Below are 18,993 nucleotides of genomic sequence, written 5' to 3' on the forward strand. Positions count from 1 at the left end.
GGCAAAAGAAAGCTATGACAAATCTAGACAGTATTCAAAAGCAGAGACATCCCTTTGCCGGCCAAGGTCCATATAGTCAAAGCTATGATTTTTCCAGTAGTCATGTACAGAGATGAGAGTTGGACCATAAGGAACGCTGAGTGTTGAAGAATTGATGCTTTCAAACTGTGTTGCTGGAGACGACTCTTGAGAGTCTCTTGGACTGCAAGGAGATCAAACCAGTCAATTCTAAAGGAAATCAACCCTGATTATTCATTGGAAGGACTGACGCTGGAGCTGAAGCTCCAGTATTTTGGCCACTTGATGTGAAGAGCTGACTCATTGGTAAAGATCCTGTTACTGGGAAAGATTGAGGGCAGGAGGAGAAGGAGATGGCAGAGGATGAGATGGTTGTATGGCATCACCATCTGAATGGACATGTGTTTGAGCAAACACCAGGAGATAGTGAAGGACAGGGAAGCCTGGCATGCTGAAAGCTATGGGATCGAAAATTGTTGGATACAACTTAGCTACTGAACAACACCTCCCTTGCCAATCTGGCATGGGAAGCTGGCCCCTAGGAGGAGGTATTTTGATCTTTTGTTGCCCTTGGTTCACAGTTTATAGTTTTTTTCAAAGAAAGGGTCATTGACAGGAACTTTTAAGATTATTTTCTTACCTTTTTTTTTTTTTAATACTCCATAGTCTTTATCTCTTCCCTCTTTTTGGTACAGATTTTATTGTATCTGGCAAGTTTTCTTCTCTGATTTAGGGTGTAACCAACTTTTCTCTAGTTCCATTATAAGTGAAGATTTCTCCTTAATTTTTTAAACAGTTGCTCATTTTTCTTGATTTCAGGGAGGAAGTAAAGAAAGGAGCCATTTCCCTGCTATCTCCTATTTCTATTCTTGCGGTAATATCTTGGTTAAATTAAAAAAAAATCTTTTGAATCAAGGGTGCTTAGGCTCGAGTATTTGTAGCTATTGTGTAATTAATATGTTAATTTTCTCTGTTGAAAAACAGAGACATTACTCTGCTGACAAAGGTCCATATAGTCAAGGCTATGGTCTTCCTTCCCAGTGGTCACATATGGTTGTGAGAGGTGGGCCGTAAAGAAGGCAGAATGCAGAAGAATTGATGGCCTTCGAACTATGGTGCTGGAGAAGACTCCTCAAAGTCCCTTGGACAGCAAGGAGATCAAACCAGTCAATCTTAAGGGAGATCAACCCTGAATATTCACTGGAAGGACTGATGCTGAAGCTGAAGTGCCAGTATTTTGGTCACCTGATGATGCAAACAGATGACTCATTGGAAAAGTCCCTGATGCGGGGAAAGATGGAGGTCTGAAGAAGAGGGCATCAGAGGATGAGATGGCTGGACGGCATCACTGATGCAGTCAACATGAACTTGGGCAACTCTGGGAGATGGTGAGGGACAGGGAGGCCTGGTGTGCTGCAGTACATGCATTGACACGACTGGGTGACTGAACAGCAGCAGTGTGTTTATAGAGATAGTTGTGAATCTTAATTTCCACTGAACAAGAAACAGGACCTTTCTAAGAGAGCTACAGTATGAAGTGTGTGGCTTAATACTAAAAAAAACAGTATTCTTTGTGAAAATGATGCCAAAATTAATCTCATTGACTTTTGCCAGATGGCAATAAGGTAGAGTCTCAAGGCCTATTGCAGTCATAAAGTGTGGGTGCTGGCATCAATATGCATGCCCAGTGTTGAATTCCGTTGTTCAGTGTTGGGCAATGCTTAGAACATCAAGTGTTGGCTGCAAGCTCTTCAGTTTGTGATTTGTTTGTAAATGAAGGCATAGTATAGAAATTACTCAGTTTGGACTCTGGAGGGTCAGTTTTGACCTCTTTCCATCTCTGTTAATTAACTCAACAGATCAATACATACAGAGTGGTTAAATTCATGTTTAGGAGTAGAATGGCATCATGGAAAGTGTACTCGTTATTCTGGAGAGCTGGATTCAGCTGTTCTGGTCCGTCTCTGAGTAGATGTTGCTCTGGAGCAGTTCACTCTGGATGAGAGTTTCCTCCTACAAAAATTTCCACACCTACAAAAGGTGTGGACTGGCACTTAGGTTTGGATTTCCAATCTCGGTAGGTTCTTCATGCCGCTGGGCAGTCCTCTGTTCCCATAGTCAGCTCCTTTCCCTGTTTGTGTTAGGGAACTCTTTGAAATCTCCGTTCTCCCTTCCTGGTCTCATACTTTAAAATCCAGGTTTTGTTAAGCTAGGCATGTACATCCTTGCTGCCATTTGTCATTTCTTGTCTTGGAGATTGATGTGCTTTTCTTCTAAGACCTGTGCTCTTAATTCTTTTTTTCCTCCTGTATGATCTTGTTAGTAAACTGTACCTTTTTCCTGGTCCTTTTCTTTCATTTGTTTTCTTTACATATATAGATATGGTCCAAACTTTTTATTTATTTGTTTGGCTGTGTCAGGTCTTAATTGTGGCACGCAGGGTCCTCCTTGCATCATGTGGGATCTTTGTTGCAGCACACGTACCCTCTAGTTGTGGACTTAGTTGCGTGTTGGATCTTGGTTTCCCAGCCAGGTTTGGAACCTGCGCCCCCTGCATTGGAACCACAGTCTTAACCACTGGACCGTCGGGAGTTTCAACATACAAATTTATTGTCTGAAACCCTAATTAATAGGAAATAGTAAAATTAATGTTCTTTTAGAAAAATTTAGTAATTCCTAAGTGAGCCTGTTAGTTTCTGTCATATGGCATTGAAAAGATAAACAGTTACTAAAATTTTTTATGTGTTTTAAAAAACTTTTCTTAACCCTTAGCACCAGAAACTAGAGTGACATTTTAATGCAAAGTCTGCTGAAGTTTGATAAACAGAATTCTAGACTTTTTTCTTCATTGCATAGATTTTATTGTCTAAATGTTTCTTGATTCCCATCTCTTCATTTCAGCCTCCATTGTTATTGGACCCTCATCCATCCTTCGAGCTTCCCTGGCGGCTCAGTTGGACAGAGGGCCTGGTGGGCTCCGGTCCATGGGGTTGCAGAAGAGTCAGACATGACTTAGTGACTAAACAACAACATCTGTCCTTAAGTCTGTTTGGTGACTTAATAGTTGATCTGCTTATCTGTAGGTCTTAAATCCCAAGTTTTTATCTTTAGGCTCTTCATGATACAGTTTAGACTTATTTCTAGGTCCATGTTCTTCCTGTACTTCATGTTTCAGCCCCAGGGATGAACTTACCTAGCATCCCTTACATTGTATCTTAATCTCTTATTCCTCAGTGCCTTTCCTCACAGTTCCACCTTTTTTTTTTTTTTTCTTTAACCATTTTTAAAATTGAAGTATAGTTAATTTGCAGTGTTGTGTTAGTTTCAGGTGTACAGTAAAGTGATTCTATGGTTTTTCCAGTGGTCATGTATGGATGTGAGGAAAGCTGAGCACTGAAGCATTGATGCTTTTGAACTGTGGTGCTGGAGAAGACTCTTGAGAGTCCCTTGGACTGCAAGGGGATCCAACCAGTCCATCCTAAAGGAGACCAGTCCTGGGTGTTCATTGGAAGGACTGATGTTGAAACTGAAACTCCTGTACTTTGGCCACCTCATGCAAAGAGTTGACTCATTGGAAAAGACCTTGATGCTGGGAAGGATTGGGGGCAGGAGGAGAAGGGGACGACAGAGGATGAGATGGCTGGATGGCAGCACCGACTTGATGGACATGAGTTTGGGTAAACTCCGGGAGTTGGTGATGGACAGGGAGGCCTGGCGTGCTGTGATTCATGGGGTCGCAAAGAGTCGGACACGACTGCGAGACTGAATTGAACGTGATTCCATTGTACACACGTATATTTTTTCAGATTCTTTTCCATTATAGGTTATTACAAGATAGTGAATATAGTTCCTTGTGCTATAGAATAGGTTCTTGTTGTTAATCTATTTTATGTATTGTAGTGTATATCTCGGAGAAGGCAATGGCAACCCACTCCAGTACTCTTGCCTTGAAAATCCCATGGACGGAGAAGCCTGGTAGGCTGCAGTCCATGGGGTCGCACAGAGTTGGACACAACTGAAGTGACTTAGCAGCAGCAGTGTATATCTGATAATCCCAGATTGCAAATCTGTCCTCCCCGACCACTCTCCTGCTGTTGCCATTAGGAACTTTAAGTTTTTTTCTATGTCTGTGAGTTTATTTCTGTTTTGCAAATAGGTTCATTTGTATCATTTTTTAGATCCCATATATGAGTTATATTAGATGATGCTTATCTTTTTCAGTCTGATTTACTTAATCTCATAATCTCTGTACCCATTCATGGTGCTATGAGTAGTATCACTTCATTCTTTTTTCTGGCTGAGTAATACTCCATGTTATAGATAAGTGCTACCTCTTTTTTTTGGTCACACCTTCCTTATCCATGGACATTTAAATTGCTTCCATGTCTTAGATATTGTAAATAGTGCTGCTATAACTATTGGAATATGTATCCTTTTGAATTACAATTTTCTCTGGATAGATGTCCAGGAGTGGGATTGCAAGATCATATGGTAATGCTTGTTTTTAATTTAAGGAACTTCCATACTGTTCTCCATAGTGACTGTGCCATTTTGCATTCCCACCAGCAGGGTAGGAGGATTCGTTTTTCTCCACACCCTCCCTCTCTAGCATTTATTATCTGTAGACTTGTCAGTGATGGCCATTCTGACTGGTCTGAGGTCATACTTCAGTGTAGTTGTGATTTGCAGTTCTCTGAGTTGCAGTATTGAACATCTTTTCACGTGCCTGTTGGCCACTTGCATGTCTTTGAAGAAATGTCTGTATAGGTCTTCTGCCTATTTATTTATTTTTATATTAAACCACATGAGCTATTTGCATATTTGGGAATTAATTCCTTGTCGATCTCATTGTTTGCAAATATTTTCTCCTATTCTGTAGGTTTTCTTTTTGTTTATGGTTACCTTTGCTGTGCAAAAACTTCTTAAGTTTAACTAGGTCCTGTTAATTATTTTTGCTTTTGTTCCCATTACTCTAGGTAGTGGTGGTTGTTCAATTACTCAGTCATGTCAGACTCTTCGCAACTCAATTACTCTAGGAAATGGATCCAAAAGAGTTTTGCTACAATTTATGTCATAGAATATTCTACCTATATTTTCCTCTAGGAGTATTATAGTATCTGGTCTCAGGTTCTGGTCTTTAATCCATTTTGAGTCTATTTTTGTATATGGTGTTAAGAGAATGCTCTTAATTTCAGTCTTTTACATGTGGCCATCGTGTTTGCAGCATCCCTTATTGAAGCGGTTATCTTTTCTCCATTGTATATTCTTACCTCCTCTGTCATTGCTTAATTGACCATGGGTGCATGGATTTATTTCTGGCCTTTCTGTCCTGTCTCATTGATCTGTATGTCTGTTTTTGTGCCAATACCAGACTGTTTTGATGACTAGCTTTGTAGTGTAGTCTTAAGTCAAGGAGCCTGGCGCTGCCAGCTCTCTTTCCCAAGATTGCTTTGGCTCTTTGGGATCTTTAGTGATTCCATACAAACTTAAAACAAATTTTTTTTGGTTCTAGTTCTGTGAAAAGTGCCCTTCATAATTTGATAGGGATTGCATTGAATATGTGGATTGCCTTGGGTAGTATGGTCATTTTAAAAAAATCAATTTCTTCCAATCCAAGAAGATAATATATCTTTCCATCTGTTGGTGTTGTCTTTCTTTCTTTCATCAGCGTCTTAAGAGTTTTCAGAGTACAGGTCTTCTACCTCCTGTTGTTGTTGGTTAGTTACTAAGTTGTGTCTGACTCTTTGAGACCCTATGGACTGTAGTCTACTAGGCTCCTCTGTGCATGGGATTTTCCTGGCAAGAGTACTGGACTGGGTTGGCTTTTCCTTTTCCAGGGGATCTTCCCGACCCAGGGATCGAACCTGTCTCCTGCATGGGCAGGTGGATTCTTTACCACTGAGCCATGGGAGAAGCCCTCTTTTGTCTCCTTGCAGTGCCATGCTGTGCTAAATTGCTTCAGTCATGTCCAGCTTTGTGCGACCCCATGAACTGTAGCCTACCAGGCTCCTCTGTCCATGGGATTCTCCAGGCAAGAATACTGGAGTGGATTGCCATTCCCTTCTCCAGGGAATCTTCCCGACCCAGGGATCGAACTGGCGAGTCTTAGGTCTAACCTGCATTGGCAGGCAGGTTCTTTACCACTAGCACCACCTGGGGAAGTCTCCTTAGGTAGAGTTTATTCTTGGTACTTGATTCTTTTTGATACGATGGCAAGTGGAATTGTTTCCTTAATTTCTCTTTCTCATATTTCATTGTTAAGCTCTAACCTTTTAAATTGGACCTTTACAACCTGCTGAGGGCAAATTTAAGTTACCCTTTTTGTTTGCAATATTACCTTTATACTGCTTCTCATACCATTTAGCATGTTTCATGATAATTATTCATTTAAGGTTTGTTCCATTAAACTGGTTATCTCATAGAAATATAAGGATTAGTAGTCTCTAGGTATTCCCCTAGCTTGGAATGTCATGTTCTCTTAATATTTCGAATTTTTAGAAAAGGTATAAATGTAGAATGTTTTTCTGCTTTTGTTCAGGCACAGAGTATAGTCATAGGAGCCCGGAGTTTAGATCAAACCCATGTTTGCTGGCCTTGTTACCTGTTAGCTTTGTAGCCTTATGTTGATTACAGTGTACTGTGTGCCACAGTTTCTCTGAAAGAAATTTATTTCCAGTCTGTACCAATTTTGTAGGGTTGTGAAAATTAACTGGAGAGGTACTTTGCCTGAGACATGGTAAACACAAAATAAACATTACCCATAATCATTTATATTTCTGTGTTCACTTTCAAATCTGTATTTTTATCAGTAAATGTTACTTTCTAGAGTTAGAAAAAATATAATTTGGAAATACTATTTTTACGTGTTGCACAGTATTTCAACATGACATTAGAATGGTTTCAAATGCCCCTAAATTGAATTAAATGCTTAACAGACCCCATTTGCAGATAACCTACTCTTTTCCCTGTAGTCAGTGGCTCTTATTTCTTAACAGAACTTTTCTGATTAACTGGAAGAAAGAAAATACATTTCTGTCTTCCTTAATGGAAACCAGTGTTTAGCTTGCTAAACAAATGTTTAGTTCATTAAAGATTCATAAGCCACATTGCACTGTTCTCAGATAAAACTACTAAGAGTTTAACATTTGACTTGTAACTATACTATGCTATATGTATTAATTTTTTTTTATTACCTCCTTCCTGAATCAGAGTGAAATATAAACAGTTCTAAATGGTTTTATAGAATTTCAGGGGTTATTTTTCCTTCTCTACTTCTTTTTTCCTAATTCTTTTCTTTTTTTCTTTTTAATTCTTTTCTTATTCAAGATATTGGACTTCATGAATCCCCTCCTTTTCCCCCAGATTCACCAGTCATTTATTGTACTTTTAGGCACCCATTAAATGGCTGCTGTACGTGTCAGGCGCTGTTCCAAGAGCCTTATAATTGTTCTTTTCCTAAACCCTAAGCTAATAGTATTATCTCTATAGTTTAATGGTGAAGGAAACAGAGATGAAGGTCAGGTATTGTATGTCTTATTAAGTCGCAGAGCTAGGATTTGAGCCTCGGCCTTTCTGTAGGATAGTTGAGTAGGGGGATATAGAGCAGTAATAAGCTCTTTGTGAGCACAGATTGTTTTATTTGCCTCTGTATCTCAGCACCTCTGAATCCATTGCTTTTAGGGAAGCTTAAAGGATATTCATTCCCATTTTAAAGATAGTCGTGTTTGACGCTGTTGTTCCTGCTTAAGCCAGAGTGACTTCTGTTAAAAGCTAGGGTGGCTTCCATTCCATTTTACTGTAGAGTTGTTTAATACTGCCCTTGGTACGTTTAACTTACTGTCCTTTCTCCTAAGATAGTAGTGAGTCATATCCTTTTTGATCTGGTGTTTGCAGTTGTTTACCTCCACAATTCTGGATGTTGTTCGTTGCGGCCTGCATGTCCAGATGCTAATACTTGTTGAATGCAGGCAACTTAATTTTGTAATGCTGCAGTTTCCTTATTTGTAAAGTAGGAATAATAAGCAACACGGTTAATAAGACTTATTGGCACATTTAAATCTTGTTTATTAAGATAAACAAATGAATAAAGTGCTGTGGAAATTGTGTTAATTACTGTTGCTATTAAACCCCAGTTTTATAATCTGAAGCCAAATGTCTCTTTGGAGGACAATATCTAAATGAAAGCATAAGAAATTGAGGATTGGGGAGGGGAAACACGTTGGATAAATAAAAAATTCCCTTTAAGTGTCAATTCTGAAATCTGCTAACTTTCTACAAATGCTCTGTGGGATATTAGATTTTTAGAAAAGTGTTATCTTTACTGTGAAAATAATAGAAGTTTTCTTCAGTGTTTAAGAGTTGCCTGTCAATAGATGATAGTGGTTACATAGGTAAACGTATTAGCTTGGTTTGGGGCTGTACATGACTGCTCTTGGTCACTAAATTGGAGATATATTCCCCAGTCTATCCAGCTTCCTTCATGTGATAAAAATTTTGCACAAATGCTAACTTTTATTTTCCTTCATACTTTTGGCCATTTGACTAGGAAGAAGTACCATATCTTCCATATACCAAGTTAACTATAACTTTAATTAATTTTTTCCCCTAGCCTTAACCTATCTTCTGTGATTTTGAATTGTGAAATTAAAGGAAAACAATTTCCAGAATGTTTACAGTTGAAGGTTTATTGAAAGAATGTCCTTATGAAACTTTGAGAATGAATTTTAAAATATAGATTAATAATACAGTTCTTTTTTTCCTGAAGAAATTCTGTTTGCCTGAAGAGGTAAATACATTTTCACATAAAATTCATATGCCATTTAATCTATACAGTGGGTAAATTTGTTGATGCTTAGAGCTGTGAACAAAGTTATGAGTTTGTTTGCAGGGCAAGTTTTTTTTTTTTTTAATTGTGGTATAATTAGCATCCATCATCATATTAGTTTCCGATACACAGCATAATGATTTGATATTTTTATATATTGCAGAATGATTACAAAGTATAGTTAACATCCATCACCATATATACAGAATTTTTTCCAAAATCTACTTTCTTAGCAACTTTCAAATATGCAGTACAGTAGTATTAACTTAATTATCATGCTGTGCATTAAATTCCTATAATAATAAAACTTCCTTGACAGCTGAAGTTTGTGTCTTTTGACTCCTTTACCCATTTGGCCCACCCCCTATACCCTGCTTCTGGTAACCATCTACTGTTCTATGAGTTTGCTTTCAATCTTGAACATATCAGTGTTTTTACGCTTTTTCTATTAAAATCAAAGTCATATATGCCATCTCTTTGATTTCAGTGCTTTAGGAATTAATGTCAAAGGTTTCATGTGGAAAATGTTGGTGATTATTTCCACTGAAATGAAGGCATATAATCCATGGTTAGAAGACTCATGTATTTCAGTACTTGAAAGAGTTATTAGTAGACTGGACTTAAACCTTCTAGCTTCTGCATTATGAGATGCCTATTAAGATGGAATCTTTGAGTTTGTTTTCATTTCAGTTTGTCAAAACAATTTTCAGCAATGTTTTTATTAGTGTAACTCTAACTTTGTTTTTAAAAATTTAATTAATAAAATATGGTAGGTATACTAATTGGTGAAGACAGCACAGAATACTCACATAGCAAGAAGGAAAGTATTGCATGCTGATTTTTGGGCTCATGTCTGGAGCCAAAGAGTTGAGAATTTCAGGTGAACTCTATAGAGGGGATAGGTTGCCTGCATATCAGGGTTCAGAGGACTAGTTCCTCATCAGATGACTTGAACGTTCTTCATTTGGAATTGTCTATAATGTAAAGCTTTGAACTTGATGACCCCCAAGGGTCCCTTCTGTCTCTGAATTTGTTGATAGCTGGCAGAGGGGGAGATCCTATGTGTATTATATGTTACTCTTATATTTACTTTTGGGCAATTCAAACTCCAAAGTTTTACAGAGCCTGGCCTCCTTACTTAAAGAGCAGTTTATGCTTTAAAAGCAGGTAGCACTTTGATAAATGTCTTCTTGCCACTTTTCCTCTCTTAAATTTCAAGAAGTATCAGTGAATCGCCTGGTGCTGATTGACAAACTCTGAAGGTTTTGGGAGCATCATTAAGGTTACTTTACTACCTATAGGTTAAATTAACCAGTATGACTTCTATATTCATTTGAATCACTTAACGCCCCATAACATACAGTAGGCATTTAATAGCCAAAAGTGGGCAGGTAAGATATCCTAAACCTCTTGAGTAATAGTTTTCTTTGCTTTTCAAAGTGAAAGAAACAGTATCATGCTGTTCTCTTGTGTCCACACTGTTGGGGGTCCAGGCGAGATGGCCTTTGAAGTGGTAAAACTTCCTGGATGAATTCTGAAATAGGATGGGTCTTTTATTTAGTTTGTGATGATGGTGGTTTAGTTGCTAATTTGTGTCCGACTCTTGTGACCCCCCATGGACTGCATGCAGCCTGCCAGGCTCCTCTGTCCATCGGATTGTCCCAGCAAAAATACTGAAATGGGTTGCCATTTTCTTCTCTAAGGGATATTCTGGACTCAGGGATCAAACCTAGGTCTTCTGCATTGCAGGCAGTCTCCTGCATTGCAGCAGATTCTTTACTATTTGAGCCACCAGGGAAACCATACAAGGTCATACATTTTGTTGATACTGGAGTTAAGATCTGAACTCAGTCAGAGGCAGTTTGACACAAGAGCCCAACGTTTGTAATCAAATGACCTACCTTATTGCTTTCAAAGAATAGATAACAATTACTCCTTTCATCTCAGACCCAGTCCTCTTTCTCAAAGTCAGTCAGTACCATCTTCAGGGGGATACGTTTCAAGATCTTCAGTAGATTCCTGAAGCCATAGATAGTAGAGTTCTGTATATCCTGTGTGTTTTTCTTATACTAATGGCTGGGGAGCATATATATAATGGACGCAGTAGATAGAGGGATGATTCACGTTGTGAGTGGGACAGACACGGATGGCATGTGGTTTCACCAGCTATTTGGAATTGAAAACTTTACTTTGAAAATTGTAACTGAAAAGTTTAATTAGCCTATTTCTATTGTATTCTTCAAGGTTTTAGACATATTTCATATCTAAATGCCATGTCTTAGTATAGTGTTTATTGATCCTACAGCAAACAGGATTATAGGATACACTTTTGGTTAAAAATTATTGGGTTCTATTTTTACTTAAAAGGAGCCTTTAAACAATAGTGTGTCACTGAAACGTAATGACATGATTTTCATGATAGAAACAGTGAAAGACAAGCTTTTAAAAGCAGTTTTGATTTTATATCATCAGATATGTGATGAACATGCTTTAATGTTTGCAACATGAACTCTGTACTCAATGATACAACTGTTTGTATTGTATTTATAATATACAGACTTCTCCTTAAAAATAAAGGATGAAACTCCCCCCCGCCAAAAAAAAAAAAAAAGAAAATTGAAAACTAATTTTTAATTCAATATTTTTGTACCATGGCTGATCAGGTAGGTAACTGAAACCATGGAAAGTGAAACTGGTGATAAGGCCAGAGGGGAGGGGTTAAATTAACAATGTCTGTTTTATGAATTTATTTCTACCAATTTTTAATGTGTAAATAATACATAAACTTACATATGCAAACCTTCTAAATTTATGTGTACACATAGATGGAAATTATACTGTTTTTCCTGTAGCATATCTGGGAGAGACCTTTCCATCAGTTCATGTAAATTGAACTTTCCTTTTTCTTTTTTAATGTTTGCATAGTATTTTCTTTTTTTCTTGATAAAATTGAGAGTAATTCTATTAGTAATTTGAACCTTCTGACTAAAGTTTATTTAGTATATTAATTGGTGGTGTAGTAATGTGTGATAGAGATAGCCGTTTTCTACTGAATTGGGTCAGTATGTGACTCAAAAGAAAACCCACTTTGCTGTTGCAGTGGATGGAAATCTCTTAAAATCCAGCAATAGATTGAGTTATGATTAATTTATTTTCCTTTTGGCACAACGCTTGTAACGTCATATGATTAGTCCTTCTGTTCCCGCCCCAATAAATAGAAGTTAACTAAAGAACTGTACTTGGAATTTGACTGGAGACTTAAAAATAGTGTCAGATTTGACTTATAAAAATTGCAGTTTTTTCTGTCTCTGTAGTAACTTTGACCTATTTTATCAGCTAAACTTATTTTCTTTGAGTATCAGCCTTTTCCCCTGTGTATTAGTTTCTTATAGAAAGATAAAAAGTTGAAACAAATTAAGAACTCTGTTTTGAACTAAATTGTTATTACACTTACTATGTTCACAAATTTCTTATTGCTAACATCTCCGTGAGGTAGATGATAACTGATTTTGCAGAAGAGGTAAACAAATTTAGAGAGCAAGTTTCTTGACTGGAGTCAGAGCCAGCACAGCTGATGCTGAAATCCAGGTGATCTGGGGCCATTTCTCAGTTTACTGTACTTTAAGCTGCTTTTTCCTGGTTTCTCCATTAAGATATTACAACTTTGCCATTTTCTTTGTATTCGTGGTTTCATTTGGCCACAGCAGTACTGTGAAGTACCCATGGCATATATTGTTTCTATTCTGTGGCTGGGGAATCTGAGGCTAGAGGTTGTGGATTGTACAAAGGCAGACTCCTTTAAAACCTGTTCTGTGACACGACTTCAGCCAAGGTGTTATGACTTTAGATGCAATGCCCCTTTCTTTTACTAGAAATGTGGAAACAAAGATTTCTACTTGTGCTCTGTTTTTTTGTTTTTTTTTGAATTGGGAATTTCTTGGTCATTCCATGAGAAATACAAGTAGATTTTATCTGCTGGGTTCTGGACCTAATGCCTTGAATTTGATACAATCCTGACAGTTTATGGGGCTTCCCTGGTGGCTCAGATGGTAAAGACTCTGCAATGTGGAGAGACCTGGATTCGATCCCTGGGTTGGAAAGATCCCCTGGGGACCCACTCCAGTATTGTCAACCCACTCCAGTATTCTTGCCTGGAAAATCCCCATGGGCAGAGGAGCCTGGCGGGCTACAGTTCATGGGGTTACAAAGAATCGGACATGACTGAGCAACACTTTATGACACATTAATCGGGCAGACTTCAGAGGTTAAGATAGTGCAGCGTTGGTGAAGGCTGTCTGATCAAACTGTATTATATAGACTTTCCTCTTTTATGGTTCCTTCATTTTTGATGTTGTATCATATATAGTTGACGTTTTTTTTTTTTTCTCTCTTTTTTCCCTTTTAGTGAATGGTAGTGTCTAGAAAGGGTATGTCCCTTCAAGAGAGAGGTGCCAATGTCCAACCGGCCTAATAACAATCCAGGGGGGTCACTGCGACGTTCACAGAGGAACACTGCCGGGGCCCAACCACAAGACGACTCGATAGGAGGAAGGTATGTATTTAATGGTAATTTGAAAAGAAACTGAGATTGAAGAAAGTTTTTTTAAAACCTCACTATATGGACCAGAGCTTAAATGGTTCACTGTAAATGGGAATTTCTTTTCTAATTTTTGAGCTAGGTAGCAGAAACCTGGAATTCAGAGCGATTATTTAATCATCCCTACACCCACCCCCAGGCTCAAAAAATAGTTCTCAGTCATTATCAAAACTTGAATCTCTGGGTTGTTAACATGTGGCACATCATGTTTTGTTGGCCCCTTTTCTTTCTCCTCACTGTCTTATACACAGGCTACAACATACCTTTCAGCCATTTGTGATCCCTTCCTTCATGTGTGTAGTGACTTGGTTTATTTACCTTATTTGAAAGGAACCTTCGTTTGTTTTAAGATCTTGAGTTTTGTTACCTAGCTTTTGAGTTTTTTCCCCATCTTATTTTTTGACAACACATGGATGCTGACAGGCTGGTGAGGTTGTCTGATAGCACATCCATTCTTAGTGTTTGATGTTGAGTTGGTCTTTTTTAGCTGGAGTCGTTGTATAGGAGGTAATATGAAGAATCAGATACATTCTGCTGAATGTTGAATTCCATGTCTCATTTAGCTAAGTACTCTCATTTTATGCATAACATACTCAGATTTGCTTGGGCCTACTTTTCCAGTGCATGGACTCATCATAGATTCAAGTAGATTGTGGCTAAACTCTAATAAGATTACCTTATGCAACATTTTGAGGCATTATCATGTATATATTGTCTTGTTTAGTCACTAAGTCATGTCCAACTCTTAGTGACCCCGTGGACAGTAGCCCATCAGAATCCATGGAATTTCCCAGGCAATAGTGCTGGAGTGAGTTGCTATTTCCTTCTCCAGTATATTGCCTAGTAAAATATATATAAAATTTATATATAATTTATAAATATTTTATATATTTATAAAAGGTAAATGTCAAATGTAAAGAAGAAATTGAAGTATATCTTGCTCATGTCAGGCCATTTTAGTGGTTGAACATTTGGACGTTGGGCTAGGACAGTTTGTGTGTAATTTTTGTCTCTTGTGAAATAGCTGTGTGTCCTTTGTTATATATCCTTCAGAAAACCTCAATTTTTTTTTTGTTTGTTTTAGTCCATACAGTGAGGATACTTATTTTACAGGGTTACTAGTTAATTTCAGTATTATAGTATGTTAAACTTTTAGAACAGTGCTTAGTACAGAGTTTTGTTCTAAATTTTTTGCTTTTTTTACATTTAAAGCAGCATACTTAATTTATGCTGCTGATTAGAAAATAACACCCCCCATTACAAAAATGTTACATATTTTAGAGAACTTGGAAAATACAGGGAAGTATAAAGAAAAACATCATATTTTCACAGTCCACTTAGAATCACTGCTAACATTGACCCATTCCTCCATGTGCGTGCACGTGCATGGGCGTGTGCTAGGTGGTTCATTTGTGTCCAGCTTTTTTGAGCCCCTGGACCATAGCTCACCAGGCTCCTCTGTTTGTAATATTTCCCAGGCAAGAATACTGGAGTGGTTGCCATTTACTTCTCCAGGGGGATCTTCCCCACCCTAGGGATTGAAGCTACATCTCCTGTGTCTCCTGCATCGCAGACGGATTCTTTACCTGCTGAGCCATACTAGATGTGCATGCATACATATTAATCCTCAGGCTATGCTTAGGCTCTTGATATGATTGACAAACATTTTGCACTGTCACACAGTATATTACTTGTAAATCCAGTGATGTTTCAGCACCATTATCTTTTCTGCACGTCAGTAATAGGGAAAATTATTTAAATATCTCTTGTATTATGTATTTAAAAATGTGAGTGGAAAACAAATAGACACAGTTAATTCTAGTTGATTAAGATGCATTGGCTTTAATAGCTAAGTTGTGCTCAAGATTGAATTCAATTAGATGTGTAGAATGGATCTTTCCCTAAAGTTTATGTACTTTAAGCCAATGATGCATGCTCAATTGATGGAAAATAATGAAATTTAAGTTTCTTTGGTAAGGCAGAAACATGCCAAAATACATAAAGCAAGGTGTAATTAAGAGTTTTTGTAAGACTTGAATCCTTCCTCCCTTTCAGTAATGCAGCCTCATTTCATCTCTCACGATTTCAACTTTTATGTCTTCAAGAAACATTTCCTGGCAAAAAATAGTCACAAAAGAGGGCATATTCACTTTTTTGAAGTCTAGTATCATATGTGTTGTTTTCCTGTCTTTAAAAATTTTTTAAAAACATGACTTTTAAAGTCTTCATGTCTAGTTGTGTGGTTAATACCATAATTTAGTAATATTGATTGTTCAGGTGTTTCCTGTTTTTATGGGGAGAAGTATAATTATGATCAGTACTTAGGAATTTGGAACTTCCGCCAAAAAGTCTTATCATTTTGGTTAATAATGCAAATGAGAATATATTTGCACATTGGAATCTCATTTTGCCATTTTAGCAAGGTTGATACTTTTGTTTGTGATAGATTGTCTGGACTGGAAGGGACCTCAAACCCCAGACTGACTTGTGAAGCCCCAATGGAGTGTGCTGTAGTACCCAATTATGTAACTTCTGAGAAACCTCTCCAGGGATGTTGGGGAGTGAGAGGATTGGCATTAATTGGGAGAGAGCAGTTGTAACTGTATTTCCATTCTTTTAACCTGATTCCTGTTGCCTACCTTTCCTAAGTAAAATACTACTACTATTGTGACTTTTGTTTCCAAAACACAGTGGCTTTGGTCTTGTGGATGTATTCACAGTGGTCCAGTGATTGAAATAGTGGCAATAATAAGAGCATCTACTCCAACAGATGTACATATTCTTTCACTTTGAGACTCACAGAAGCTGTGTGCTAGTAAATATGTAGTCCCTGTTTTATAAATGCTTGCTCAGCTTTACACAGCTGCTGTGTAGAGACAAGGCTTGATTCCTGACTGCTTCACTCTCCAGTCCGATTCTTTCTTTATGCCAGCTGTTCTTACTGCACAAACCACTTGATCCAGATGATGAAAGACTTAGAGGAGGGCATGAAGTACTTACAATTGAAGATTATTTAACTCTTTCAGTTTAGAATTTAAGTTTTTTCCCTCCTAGAATTTCTTAATTCATTCATTTTTTGATTTGCTCTGTTTCCTTCCCAACTTGGGTGAATGTGTCCTTTTTTGTGTAGCTTCATTTCTGTGACCACTTTGTCTTTTTCCCAAATCAGGTCACTTACCTTTTTTTTGCCTTAAGAAGAAAAGGTCTAGTTCATCCATAAGGTAAAATAAACTTGGATCTTTGGGATATATTTATTTTCTCTTGATTATTCCCTCTGTTGTTTTTCACCCATTCTTCATCTCTGTTCCTAATGAAACTAGATATCTTTCCCCTCTTCTGTTGTTTTTCTCTTCTCCCTTCTTCCATAATTTGTTGGGCTACCATTGATCTGTTCCTCTCTGTGTGTTCTCTTCCTTCTTCAGGAAATCCTTCACCTCTTCTGCTTGTGTGTGGGCTTGCTCTGAGAGATATTACCTAGCCTTCCCACTGCTAGCAGGCTCTCCCTCCCTCTTGGCCATTCATTAACATTTTCTTTAGCAATTTTTTTGTTTTTCTCAAATGTCAGTGGTAGGATTGAATTCAGTTTTATAGCAAGCTCAGTTAAGGTTGCTGTAGTGAAGGTTTGTTTGACTTTGTTATAAAAACACAGAATGATGAGAACAGAAAATTGGATGCTTCGGGAGAATTAAAGAATTAAGATAAATTTAATCCTTCTACCCAGAGATAATGGTGGTTCATATTTCTACTCTGTTTCTACTCCATGATTTGAATTATCCCTCATTTTTTGTCTGTAAAATACATTACTCCCATGCCTATCACATTTGAGTATGATTCTGATTTTATTGAGTCAGATTCCTACAATAGGTTCATAGGACCCAAGGATATGAATTAATTTGAAGACTTTTTTTTTTTTGGTGCTGCATGGCATGTGGGATCTTAGTTCCCCTACCAGGGATTGAGCCCATGTTCCCTGCATTGAAAGCACAGAGTCTTAACCACTGGACCACCAGGGAAGTCCCTGAAGACTTTTTTAACAGAATACTAAATTGTCTTTCAGAAAGATCGAATCACTTTGGTTTTTTTTTTTTCTTGTTTTGATTAAACCAGTTTATACTCCTAACGCTTCGTGAGAATGCCTAGTTCTTCAAATCCTGGTCAAACAGCACAGCATTTTTAGTATAAGTTTGTGGGAAAAAGGGATTCCTTTGGTTAAAGTTACTGTTCTTTGGTTACCATAGAGTTGAAGGTCTTCCCCACATATTGGGCATTTTTATATACTTTGTGAGTTGTCTTAGTGTCCCTTTTCTCTTTTAATTTTGAGGATGTTTGTTCTTTTATTAGAACCCTTTATGAAAAGGGAATCAATCTACAGAGATGGGCTAGTATTTTTTATTACTTGTTCTAGTACTAATTTATGGTAGATTTTAAATTTAGGTAGTCAGGTATATCAGCTGTTTGTTTCTTTTCTTCCTTTGCTTTCTCCCAGAATAAAATTTTCTTCTCCGTTCTGTCAGTGTTTTTTTTTTTTTAATGGTGTGAAAAAATGCCTGAATCCAATCCACTCCACCTTCGCACTCCCATTACAAAATTTGTCTGCAGGGTTTTACTAGTTATTTGTTACTGAGTAATATATTATGAGATCTAGAGGTTATTGTTTTCTGTTAACATTGCAAAGCAGGGAGTTTTTAAAGCCAGGGTTAATTTTATAGAAAGATATAGATTTGTATTAATATTTTGCTTAAAAAAATTATTTCAAAGGGTTGGGATACAGAAAAACACAAAAAAGAAAATAAATATCATCCAGAGATTAAGTCTGTTTTGATTTTTATCTGTCTTTATTTTGGTGGGGGGAATCTTAGTTCCCTGATCAGTTATTGAACCTGTGCCCCCTGCAATAGAAGCGAGAGTCTTAACCACTGGACCTCTAGGGAATTCCCTGTCTTTAAAGCACCATTTAGCATGTAGCTGATTACATTGTAAATACTTTTAGATCCTACTATTGTTTCCACTCAATATCCCAACATGAACATTTCCTCTTATCATTATGATTTTTGGCATTTGTTTACAAATGGTCACATGATTTGCTGACTCAATGTGCAGTATTTTCCACTATTAATTTTCCTTTTTTGGATAGTTAGATAATTGCAGTGGGAAAAGTTTTTGCTTGTGCTTCAGTTCAGTTCAGTTCAGTCACTCAGTGGTGTCTGACTCTTTGCCACCCCATGAATTGCAGCACGCCAGCCCTCCCTGTCCATCACCAACTCCGGGAGTTCACCCACACTCACGTCCATCGAGTCAGTGATGCCATCCAGCCATCTCATCCTCTGTCGTCCCCTTCTCCTCCTGCCCCCAATCCCTCCCAGCATCAGAGTCTTTTCCGATGAGTCAACTCTTCCCATGAGGTGGCCAAAGTACTGGAGTTTCAGCTTTAGCATCATTCCTTCCAAAGAACACCCAGGGCTGATCTCCTTCAGAATGGACTGGTTGGATCTCCTAGCAGTCCAAGGGACTCTCAAGAGTCTTCTCCAACACCACAGTTCAAAAGCATCAATTC

General features: G+C 37.7%; 1 protein-coding gene across 8 annotated transcripts in view; it reads left to right on the forward strand.

Moving 5' to 3' along the window:
* The window catches only part of TRIP12 (thyroid hormone receptor interactor 12), a 154,623-nt gene that overhangs the window by 30,641 nt on the left and 104,989 nt on the right, over positions 1–18,993 (forward strand). For all 8 annotated transcript variants that reach the window (XM_010837012.1, XM_010837015.1, XM_010837013.1 and 5 more), the window contains exon 2: positions 13,248–13,394. In XM_010837012.1, the coding sequence (XP_010835314.1) occupies positions 13,297–13,394 (98 nt within the window). In that variant the 5' untranslated portion in view covers positions 13,248–13,296. The remainder of the gene's footprint in view (positions 1–13,247; positions 13,395–18,993) is intronic.

The sequence above is a fragment of the Bison bison genome, unplaced genomic scaffold (genome assembly GCF_000754665.1).
Source record: "Bison bison bison isolate TAMUID 2011002044 unplaced genomic scaffold, Bison_UMD1.0 scf7180017864068, whole genome shotgun sequence".
Taxonomy (NCBI): domain Eukaryota; kingdom Metazoa; phylum Chordata; class Mammalia; order Artiodactyla; family Bovidae; genus Bison; species Bison bison.